This window comes from Cryptomeria japonica, chromosome 7, assembly GCF_030272615.1.
Source record: "Cryptomeria japonica chromosome 7, Sugi_1.0, whole genome shotgun sequence".
In the NCBI taxonomy this organism is placed as follows: Eukaryota; Viridiplantae; Streptophyta; class Pinopsida; order Cupressales; family Cupressaceae; genus Cryptomeria; species Cryptomeria japonica.
Window position 1 is genome coordinate 728,939,858 of NC_081411.1, and position 11,812 is coordinate 728,951,669.

The 11,812-nt window shown below is 31.2% G+C and overlaps 1 protein-coding gene across 1 annotated transcript; it reads left to right on the plus strand.

The window, feature by feature from the left end:
* The first annotated feature begins 9,793 nt into the window (after positions 1-9,793).
* Positions 9,794-11,143, plus strand: LOC131047457 (putative UPF0481 protein At3g02645). The gene has a single exon (XM_057981353.1). It carries the CDS (start codon positions 9,794-9,796, stop codon positions 11,141-11,143), a length of 1,350 nt encoding a protein of 449 aa, XP_057837336.1.
* Positions 11,144-11,812: the final 669 nt, after the last annotated feature.

Sequence of the window (11,812 nt, forward strand, 5' to 3'; positions counted from 1 at the left end):
CAAAATATTTACATACTGTGTACAAATCATTAGTGTGAATAATGAGAAATTATTTTATTTTAAATTATTTTAATGGTTATTTGGTAGTCGTAATGATTGAATGAAGAAGAGGGATTTTCCCATGAATAATGGTTGTAGGTATGACATTTTGAGTTGCAGTAGCCATGATGTTTGAAGTGAAAGTAGGAATACTAACCATAGAAGTGGTCAAAGGAATAGAATGATTGATTTGTATAGGAGGTTGTGAATAACCTAGGTTCTCAGCATAAATCTTCATAGGCATAACATTAGAACCAACAATGTGAGAAATACCACGCAATATATCAATTCCATTTTTATCACTTTGAATCATGCATTTTAGACCTTCAATTAATGGAAGAGATTCACTATTAGGATATTCTTGGGACATCCATTGTTGGAAATTGTCAAATTGATTGTCCAATTTTGAAAGTTGATCTATGGAAACTCTAGTCAAAGCTTCTTCTTCATCATGGGAATCATCAATTGGGTAGGTAGAGATGTTATTAGGATGGGAAGAATTAGCAATATCCTCATTGTATAAGTCACCCAAATTAGGCTCCATCTCTTCAGGAATTAAATCTTTAGAAGCCTTAATTCTAATGCTTCATCTAATGGAGATAGTATAGGTAGGACTAATAGTTGTAAAACTCATGAACTAGAGGGAAAATTTGAAATTTGAATTTGAATTTTGAATTTTGGGAACAAAGTTTGCAAAATTCAAAAAAATGATAATTATACAATTTGAACTTTGTGGAAAGAAGAAATGACACAATGTCCAAGAAAGATTTATAATAAAAAAGAGATTGAAATTTAAAATTAGGGCCAATGCAATACCACTTAATTTCAAATATAAAATTGACACAATGAAGATCTTAAAATTAGGGCAGATTATAATTAACCACTTAATTTTAAATATTTTCTTGAAAATTGCAATGTTGAAATTGGGAAATGTTTTCAATTTTAGAGGGATCAAAATTTGACAAAATCAGCCAATTTTCTGGATTTAAGCAACTAAATATAGTCATAACAGTCTACCGAAATTTTGGGTTGTGATCACCAATGATATAACAAGAAAATTTAAATAATGAAAAAATTGTAATTGAATGAATATTTTTTTCTACATTTAAGAGAATAGCTCCCTTGAATAATAGACTATCCTTTATATTATGTGGCCATTTGTTCAGAATCAAGATATTTTCGTGTCCAATTTTGTACCAACCACTTTTGTTTTATTTTCCAGTCATCCAAATTTAGAAAAGAAAATGAAAAGATTGGATAAAGATATCTCATCCAACGAATTCTCCTCCTCATATGAGTAGATTCACCCAACAGGTTGAAAGTGTTAAAAATGTGTCAAAACAAAAGTTGTTCCAAATTTCTTGAGCTTAGTCCAACCATTCTTCAAAATTTAAATTTTATTTTTGCTGCCCAAATTGTTGTTATTGTTGATGGAGGAGGATCAAATCTTACTATTGTTATTTGACTATTTTAATAAACTTTTGTATCTCTACCAACCATCCTTTTAAAATTGTATTTTCTTGTTGTTATTCACTTAGATAGCAAAAGGATGTTGCGAGTTCAATTTAACACTAATCCTTTTGCTTCATTTGGAACAAGTGAGAGGAATTATCCAAGTTCAAAACTATGAGAGAGTAGAGAGATGAAAAGGAATTCCTTCATATTCATAGAATGCATGGAGGATGCAAACAAAGGTTGTGAAATTTGGCTTTGCACCTACCAACTACATTTTCTTAAAATTGTGCAATGCTCAACTTTAAAAAACCAATTTTGTGCTCACATTGCAATCATTAAATTCCATGATACCATGTTTGTTTGGGGCATTTCTTTACAAATTCCTAAAGCATCATTATACATGTTGCTATATGCATATCCTTCAACTATTACATTCCATGAAACATCATTTCCCTGCTGCATTTTGTCACATAGTTTAAGTTCCCTACGTATGCTTCACGATTTGCATACATGTCTGTCAGCCTATTAGCATCTACATCTAACAAATAAACCACTCTCGATTATAATTTGATGGATGCCCATACCCTATTTTGGAGGTCCCATTTTGGCTTGGACACTTGTTCATTGCATTTGGTTTAACATTGTCAATGTTTCATGATGAAATTTATGTCTTCTATGAGCTACAATAATAGCATTCCATGAAAAACCATATAGATATTTGTAAATTTTGTAAAAGTAATATCGATTCTAATTTTGTAAATTGATAAAGTTCACAATAGGCTTATCCTAGTAAGTGTGAAATTATAAATAATGAAGATAATTTATAGTCCAACCAAACCATTCTCTTATAGTTGATGCTTCCATCTATTTATAGAAAATAAAAAGTAGATCTAAAGACATTAGAAAATGTTTTTTCCATCATGAGATAACCTATCGTTGCTACTTTAATCTATTCACAATGGAAGATACCTAGGAGAAATACAACTCCAAACTTCAAAGGCATGAACTATGTTTAGGAATGTGGTTTTGATTTGTAATTCAGATTTACCTAATATTTTATGATCACCTAAACTATCTTATTTCATCTTGTGAGTTGTTTTTCTCCTATGTGGTTCCTTACAACAAGATAAGATTTTAATCATCCATGATGTTGAATTGATAGTGTATGTTACTTTATAAAGAGTGGCATTTAATAGCATTCATAGTCTGAGTGGCTCTATAGAATGTAAGAGTGCTTTCAATTTTTTAATAAGAAAATTGAACATAATATATCCATATGTACTCAAAGAATGGAGCTAAACAAGTATAATATATATTAAAAAAATTATATTACTCATTTGAATACTATATATCTCATTTTCTCATATCACTATTCCCCACATTATATTGTGTATTCTCTAAGTTATAAGTTATCTTATATCAACCAATAATTAAAGGTTTATGAGTTTCCCTTAAATAAACCAAGGTATATGGAATTATGATATAAATGTATTACTTGATTCATGTTTAGAGATTGGATTTAACTTGTAAAATTGATAAATGCGAAAATCAATCATGAATCTAAAGTCAAGTATATTTCATGACCAAATTTTATGGCTGAAAAGACCAAGTTTTATGGTCATGTGCCTACAAGATCAACATAATTAGGTTGATAATGATTTTTTTCTTCTTTTTTCTTGTCTACATCAATATTCTTCATTTCAAATATGTTAGTATTATTTTGAACTAAAGTGATTTGAGCGCTCAATATTTTACGAGCATTGTGATACCAACTATGATAAATAAATATATAGATCATTCCTTAAATCATTGTTAAGGTAGAAAATAATTCTTGTATATATTAATATTATTTGAGGAAGAATATAGAGATTATTTTAACTTACAACATAAAAAAGTATGATATATTACATCGAGATAAATAAGTTGATTATATAGTAGATACTCAACCGTTGCTAAAGACAATATGAACTAGAGTTAAGTTTGTCTAATTACATTTGTCTATGATTTAACAAATATGTTCTTAAGGATAAATGAATAGTGAAGAATAGATAAAATCTATTAGTCAAGAAGGTGGATCAAAATATGTTCTTTTGAGTTAAATACACTTATAGAATACTTTAGGGTATTCTTTGAAAATATCCTTTGATTTCTCATTGATTCAAATATTAGGATATAAAGTTATCATTATGATGTAGATATGTTATTCAATTTATGCCTTTTGAGAGAATGTGTCTAATGTCCTTTGACTTTCTTATTGGTAGCATAATAGAAGATTATGGTTAAGTTTAGGGATAGTGTCAATGGAGTATTGCTCAATATTTAGGTGATAGTTATTTGATTATAAAAGAGAATGGCCCTTTAATAGTTTATAAATGCAAAACTCCTTAAAGAAATGCTTTTATCTTAATGAATCTAAATATTCTTTTGGTGCTTAGAGAATCATGATGAAGCCACTATGTTTTCTTTGCATTTAAGATGAGTTTGTGGTTATTCTTATCTTTTAATTGTAAATGAATTAGTATCCAAATCTTTAAAATGTTATCAAATAGATATATAAATTTTGTTGCTCTATTTATTTAATTATTCATAGTGCATTCTTGTGTATTCAATGTTCTTTTAGTCATTATAAAATAGGTACCATATATGGAGTATATAGAATAGTAATTTTTTTATTTATGATGCGCTAGATTCCATTCACACATCCTAATTTTAGACTACTAAGCATTCTCATGTAAGGTCGGGGATTCTTTACTTTAAGGATTTTGGGGAAGTGTATAGCTTTGAACTTGGGTGGTGAAGTGCTCTGACAATGTTCTTACTCATGGTGTATTTGAGTAGAGATCGTATGTCAAAAAGTACCTATCAATATTGTCTTCAATTTTGTAGATTATGAACTCATTGTATTCAACCTTAAGGTCTCTTGTAAAGTAAATAGTTTTCTTATGCTTTTCCTAATCTGTGGGCCTATATATTAATACATTATGTCATAATCTATTAATTGTTAAAGCATATTTAGCTATTAGTTGCTTTTTTACAACTATTTATGCTTTTTTGCTTAAGTTCACTTAGGAGTTCTTGCTTCTAATTTAGCTTTTGTGCATCTAGTTTAGTTAGACATAAGCTTTATTTAGCTCCTCATGCTTTCACTTTAGTTTTCCTAAATTTATCTTAGGGCATCTTTGTGCTTTCTTTATAATCACCTCATTGTACAATTGTAAAATTCATTTTGCATTCTTTGCTTTTGAGTAATATCTAGCATTCATTTGTGTAGCTCTCATTTGTGGAATGTTTTTTGTTTGTCATTTGTTCTTGTAGGTTTTTGTGTTACAAAATTTAACATCAAAGCATGGATTTTGCAAGCCCCTTGTCAGTCTTTAAGGGTTTTCTTTTATTAGAAGAGTTGCAGGGTCTCATATTCACTTTTTTGTGCATCTAGTTGTGGATAAATGTTTTATCAATTTTGGACCAAAATTGGCATCACCATCGTGTCTGCAATGTCAAAAAACTGTAAGATTGACTATTTTTTCATCAAAATTTGAGAAGTTGTAATTTGAAGTCAAATTTGCTAAGGGTATATTTTTCGAGGAAAAATCAAGGGTTGGCTAAAAAAATTTGTATCATGGAGAAAAAAATACATCAGCATTGAGCTCAAAAGGCCCAAAAACCTATAAATCGCCTATAAAATCGTCAAAATCTAACACTAGCAGAAAATGACATCAACCTTCCACACCAATACTTTGACTTCATTTCTGTGGTTTGACCACCACATTAGCAGTTTGACTGCCATCTTTGACTAGCTTCACCTCCCAAGGCATAAAAATTTGTCTTCAATTTTTTGCTCATAATTTGGTCATATAGGCTTCAAGTTTTTACTATTACATATCATCAAAAGGATGGTTCTAGAACCAATCTCTTTATGATCATGGTTTTGTTAGATTCTGCTCTTGGTGTTTGGTACAAGAGGTTGAAGTCAACCTTCTTTTTTATGCTTCTAGGGCCATAACTTGGGCAAACAAACTTCATTTTTTGTCTTCCATGTATTGTTGAAAAGCTCTTGGGGTCTTCTTTTCAGATATAGAGATCTCTTTCTAATTTTTTTTTTCAGTTCTTAGTAATTTTAGATGAATTGATTATTGATTTTAGGCATTATCTTCATTTTGGTTGCGCTAAGGTTTGTGTTCTCTTTTTGTGGAGGGATCAATTTATCTTTTTCAAATCCTCTTCACACCTCAACCCTATGGAACACTTTGTTTTTCATCTCACATCCCATAACTATCACACATGGACGGATCAGATGAATAGATTGCTCATGTCTAGAGGTTTGTGCTCTACTTTGGATGAAACTCAACCCACCTTCAAGCGTCCATTTGAGGATTTTTGGCATAGAAACAAGATGGATGAGGCTATGGGATTGATTTTCATGCATATTTTTGAAGGTCCCCTATTTCACCTTAAGTCTTGCACAACTCCTTAGGCCATGTGGATTAATTTGAAAGAACCTTTTGGGATGGTTAATGAGCTCAAGAAATGCAACTAGAGTTAGAGTTGACTATATTGGTTCTTGATTCTTTTACCACTATTGAGGAGTTTCTAAAGAAGTTTAAATCACTCAAATATTTGGTCAAAGGTTGTGGAAAGGAAAAATTTGACCAAGAATTTGTGTACTTGTTTTTGGCTAAGCTTTGAAGGTCGTTTCAGGTCTTCTCTTCTACATTTTATGCCTCCATGGATGCTTTGGGATATGCCTTTATTTTTCCCTCTATTAAGGTATTTTGTGTGCAGTAAACATAGGAGTGGGCTTTGTTGTCTCATCAATATTCAATTTTTGGTTCCTCTTCCCAAGCCTTGGTTGCATAGTCCTCTAAGGGAAAATAGAAGAAGAATCTAAAGCCTAATACACCTTCTTCATCAAGTAGTGAGTTTCCCTCCAAGCCCCCTTAGTATTCAGATCAAAAGTCAAAATCCACTCTACCACCTATTAATTCTTCTAAGTCTAGTGAGTCTTCCTACAAGATGAAGAAGAAGAAGTCTAGTGAACCTTATAGCTTTGGTGGTAAGGAGGGACATCCTATTACCAGATGTCAGAAAATACTAGAGGCTTTAGAGGAGGCCATGCAACAATATCACATTTCATCCCCTAAGTCCTCTTCCTCAAGAAAAGGCAAAGGTAAAGCTCTTTATTAATTGGCCTTGTGTACAAATGCTACTTGAAAACTTGATTCTAGTGCCTCTCACCATATGACACTCTCTTAGAATCTAGTTGATCCTCTTTTAGATTGTAGTGGGGATTGTACTCAACTTTTAGTTAGTTGTTCAAGACTTATTTAGGATGTTATTGTTATTCATAACATCTCCAACAACCTTCTCTTCGTGTATCGGATTTTTCATCTGGGATGGGGAAGATAGTTGAGTTCACACCACATGATGTGATTATCAGAGACCTCCATGATCCTAATGTTATTATGGGCATGCACACACACACACACACACACACACACACACACACACACACACACACACACACACACACACACACAAACACACACACACACACACACACACACACACACACACACACACACACACACACACACAAACACACATATATATACACATATACACACACACACACATATATATGTGTGTGTGTGTGTATATGTGTGTATATATATATATGTGTGTGTGTGTGTGTATATATATGTGTGTGTATATATATGTGTATATATATGTGTGTGTATATATATGTGTATATATATGTGTGTGTATATATATATTTGTATATATATGTGTGTGTATATATGTGTATATATTCTAGTAGACATTTTAGTTTATTCGCTATATTAAATCATCCATGAAAACACATTTCAATTGGTTCTTACTAACTTCACATATTGAGTTAGGCAAAACCTAGAATTCTATCCCTTAAATGAGATTGTAGCTATGATTTTATTTTTAAAATTTTTAAATTAAAATTTCAGTTTTCAAGGCTCAATTATTCATCAGCATGAACACCAAAACTTCTAAACTGTACATCTATAGTTTCTTAATTAAGGACAGCATCCTATAATAATTACACAAAATAAGAGACCATGAGAATATAATCAAAGGATCATACAAGTGTGTATTCTCTTGCAAGTATTAGTGTAAATTGACAGAAAACATCAAATACATTTGACATGATTCTTAATACCTTGACATCAAACATCAAATACATTTGTCTTGCTTCTTAATACCTTCACATATTTAATTGAGGAAGATAGAAGACCTAGACTCTCTTTTCACTCAAGAGAGAATTTGAAATTGTATGAATGAGACCATGATGGGATTTCTCTAGTCTGGTTTCTTCCTCTAAACTTGATTCAACCTCAAGCACCCACTCACAGTCATTTTTCTCCTTATTTCCCATCTTCTAGGACAACTAGAGAGAAGTATCAAGTTTACTAAATAAAGATGTGAACATATCTCATTACTTTATACATAATTTTGTGTAATTTTTTGTATTATGTTATTTTAATATTAAGCAGGTCCATACAAAATTGTACAAAGTTTGAATAATATTTAAGTTAATTGGAAAGATATTATTTCTTGGTAAGTACACCAAGATGGGGGACCAAAAGGGCATCTTGAGAGGCCCGTTTTCTTTTTTAAATCACTAGTTTGATCTTTTATGAGAAAATGGAGATAGTTACAGACAAGATTTCAAGATGCAACAAGAACAAGAGTTGTAGTGCTCTGGATCTACTTTCTAAACTACTAGTTTTTAAAGAAAATAGTGGAGATCAAGGGTTTCAAAATGGGGAGCACACAAAGTGGTCCTATTTTCTTTTCAAAAAAACATAACATAGCATCTAGTGTGATCCCACTAAGATTTAAACTTCTTTTACAATTTCAAAAATCATTCTAGTGAAAAAATAGCTAACACCATGTAGTTTATATTATATTTTTAGGGTGATTTTTTAATAAATATATGGTTATTTACTAATTTTCAAAGTGGATGCATCGTGAAAAATAGAAATTTGAGTGCACTCCCCTAAAAAATTTGAAAAGTAATAAAAATAAATTAAAAAATTTAATATGTGTAGGATGGAGTCTAGTTTTGGAAAAGATATTTGGTTCAGTGATGAACGAGTAACAATCTATACCTAAAATACCACATATTTATTTTTGAAAAAAAAATGGACATACTAACAAAAGAAAATAAAGATGAAAAAAACTTAAAATACTCAAAATGTGAAAAAATATCATATATGGTTATATAGCTAAGAAAGCTTAATATCATTGTGGTATTTTTTAAATTTTCATTGAAACACATGCAAACATAAAGGAGAACACGCCAAAATTAGTGTGTGATTTTTTTTTACCCTTTCAAACAAACATGTCTTTGGTAATAAATGGTTGACGGATGTTGTTTCTTGATAAGTTTGTTGAACTACATTTGTGAGGGATAAGGGCCTTTTCCCAACTAATATAATAAAAATTTATATTATGCCAACTAATCTATCAACTACATAATTAATACACTCAAAGTTGATTAATCAAGAAAATAGACAAATTTATCACAATTTTTAGTGTGACAAACACAAATTTGAGTGCATTTCCATAGGTTTCGCTATCAAATTTAAAATAAATTAATCAATTAATTTTATTTTTATAATAATAAATATCAACCTCAATTCTACTTAGTATAAATAAAAATTGGTGAAAATACCAATACTAACTAGTATAATCTTTAGAAACCAATTACAATTTAATAGATTATAATTACATTAGTATATCAGTAATGTTCAAAGTATTACTCAGGTACTTCTAGACAAATATATTATGCAAACTCATCTATAAATTAGACAATTAATAAACTTAAATTCAGTTAACCAATCAAATGGACAAAACCATCACAATTCTTAGTTTGACCAACTCAAATTTGAGTGCACTATTATAAGTTTCACTATCAAATTTAAATTAAGTTAATCAATTAATATTTTTTTAATAATGAATCTCATTGTTTATTATGCCTAGTATTAGGTCAATCTTAAATACTCTAATCTTCTCCAATTAATTACAATTGCATTAATGTTCTAAGTATTACTCATGTATTGACACTCTATAAGTTTCACTATCAAATTTAAAATAAGTTTAATCAATTGCTCATTTTTTAATGAGCACCCGTACCCAGCTCAACAGTGCGTGATCCACGAGCACCTCGCTCGGAGAAGGAAAGCACAACGCAAGCATTCATTTTATTGTTAAATTCTAGAGGGGACATTTTCATTACTGAACATAGGCCCTGGAGCTTGTTGAAATGGGAAATATGAACAACAAAGAGAACGAAATATTTAATGAATACTCGTGGGTTTTTGAAGTCGAGTTCAAATCGAAACGGATCCAGGAAATGATAAAGAAGAGCTATGCTGAAGATATTGAACTCAGCAGTGAAGCAGCGTGTGCGTGGATGATAGTGAGGGATGCCTGTTTTCTTCTAGAAGTCCTCCACAGGTTCGGAATAGATGAAGATCAAGAGGAAAGAGTGCCGTTTTTTATCGATAGTGTTCTCAGCAGGAAACGGCATCATCCTCTGTTGACAGAAATTGTGAAAGATATGCTCAAGATGGAAAATCAACTGCCATTCTGGGCTTTGGAGAAAATCAGGCCCTGTATTGATAGATCAAATGATGATGTCTGGTTTGAGTCGGCACTGAAGAATTTATCCCCTATAAAAGTAGCACATGAAGGGAGGAAACGGAGATACAACAGAGGATCTCATATATTGCAGTTGCTTCATGACTACATTGTTGACAGCCCAGTCCCTGACCCCTCCGATCTTCAGTCAGCTGGCTGTGGGAATATTTTAGGCAACATTAAAGGATTCATCTGTCCCACAACTACATGCAAAACCATTCAGAAAAAATGGCTATTTGCACTTATTTTCCTTCCATTTTTTGTCATATTGTTCATACTGGGGATCATATTTGTCATTTTGCACTATATTAAAAACCACATATTTGACATTTTGTACTCTATTATGAACTACCTATCCCGGAGAGAAGACGAGACAGAAGAACATGTTCCATCTATAGGGGAGCTAAGAAGGGGAGGAATGAAATTCAAAAAAATGGAGGGTGGTATTAGTCAAATTGAGTTCAAAAAGAAGAATTCCACACTGTATCTGCCCCAATTCAAAGTAGATAACAGATCGGAAGTGATACTCAGGAACCTTATTGCCTTGGAAATCTGCTCCCAAGATGAAGAGAAACCCATTACAAGGTATGCCATTCTAATGAACGATCTGGTTGACACGAGTCAGGATGTGAGTTTGTTGAGACGTGAGGACATCATCACCGGCAAGCTTGGAGCTGACGAAGATATTGCTAAGCTCTGGAATTCTATGGTGACACCCACAGAAATGCCCAGGTACGGTTCTATCGATAAAGCTGTTAAGTCGATAAATGACTACCACAAAAAGTGGCTGAAAGGTCTGGCTTTTCTTAGACATCGTCGTGTATTGGGTGACTTTTTGGGGCTGCTGTTAGAGTTTCTCTGGACTTACGGTTCAAGGCCATGGTGGTTTTTCTCTGCTTTGATCGTACTTGTAGTTTTAGTGTTAACAGCTGTACAAGTGTTCTGTCTTTTTAGATCTTGCTCACAGAAATAGACGCCAAGTCTTCTAGTGCTACTAAACCGACATTGTGTCTTAACTATTGTTATTCTGTAAAGAATTTACAATGGTGGCTTAAGGATTAATGATGCTTATCATATAATTTATTATTCTTAATAATCATCTCATTAATGGGTTTTTTTTTTTTAAATTATCTTTTTATTTATCTCTATGTAATATGCCTGCATAATTAAGGATTTTTTATTTTATTACTCTTTCAATTTTTATTTTTAAAATATAATTTAAGTAATATTTTTTTCTCTATGAAATATAATTGATTCGAATATTTTTTTAGATATTATCATAAGATAATATCATTTATATCATTATAGGATTTGTTCTTTTGAGAAATATATAATCAATTAATCTGATGATATCTATGTTGAATGTTTAAATGTTTATATTTATGCAAGTATTAATTCTCATTTTTCATTTAATATTAGAGCATTTTTTGAAGAGCTCTAGCAATCTAGAATTTTGAGATTCTAAGATAATAGTCCAGGACAAAAGAGATTTTATTTTTTCATTTTGTTGTTTTAAAATATATTTTCTGAATGTCATCATATATGAGTCTAGTACACATTTTAGTTTATTTGGTGTACTAAATCATTCATGCAAACACATTTCAATTGATTCTCACTACCTTCACATATTGAATTGTGCAAA

What these genes read in the sequence shown, in the direction of transcription:
- LOC131047457 (XM_057981353.1), top strand. Translation starts at nt 9,794, where the DNA reads ATGGGAAATATGAACAACAAAGAGAACGAAATATTTAATGAATACTCG.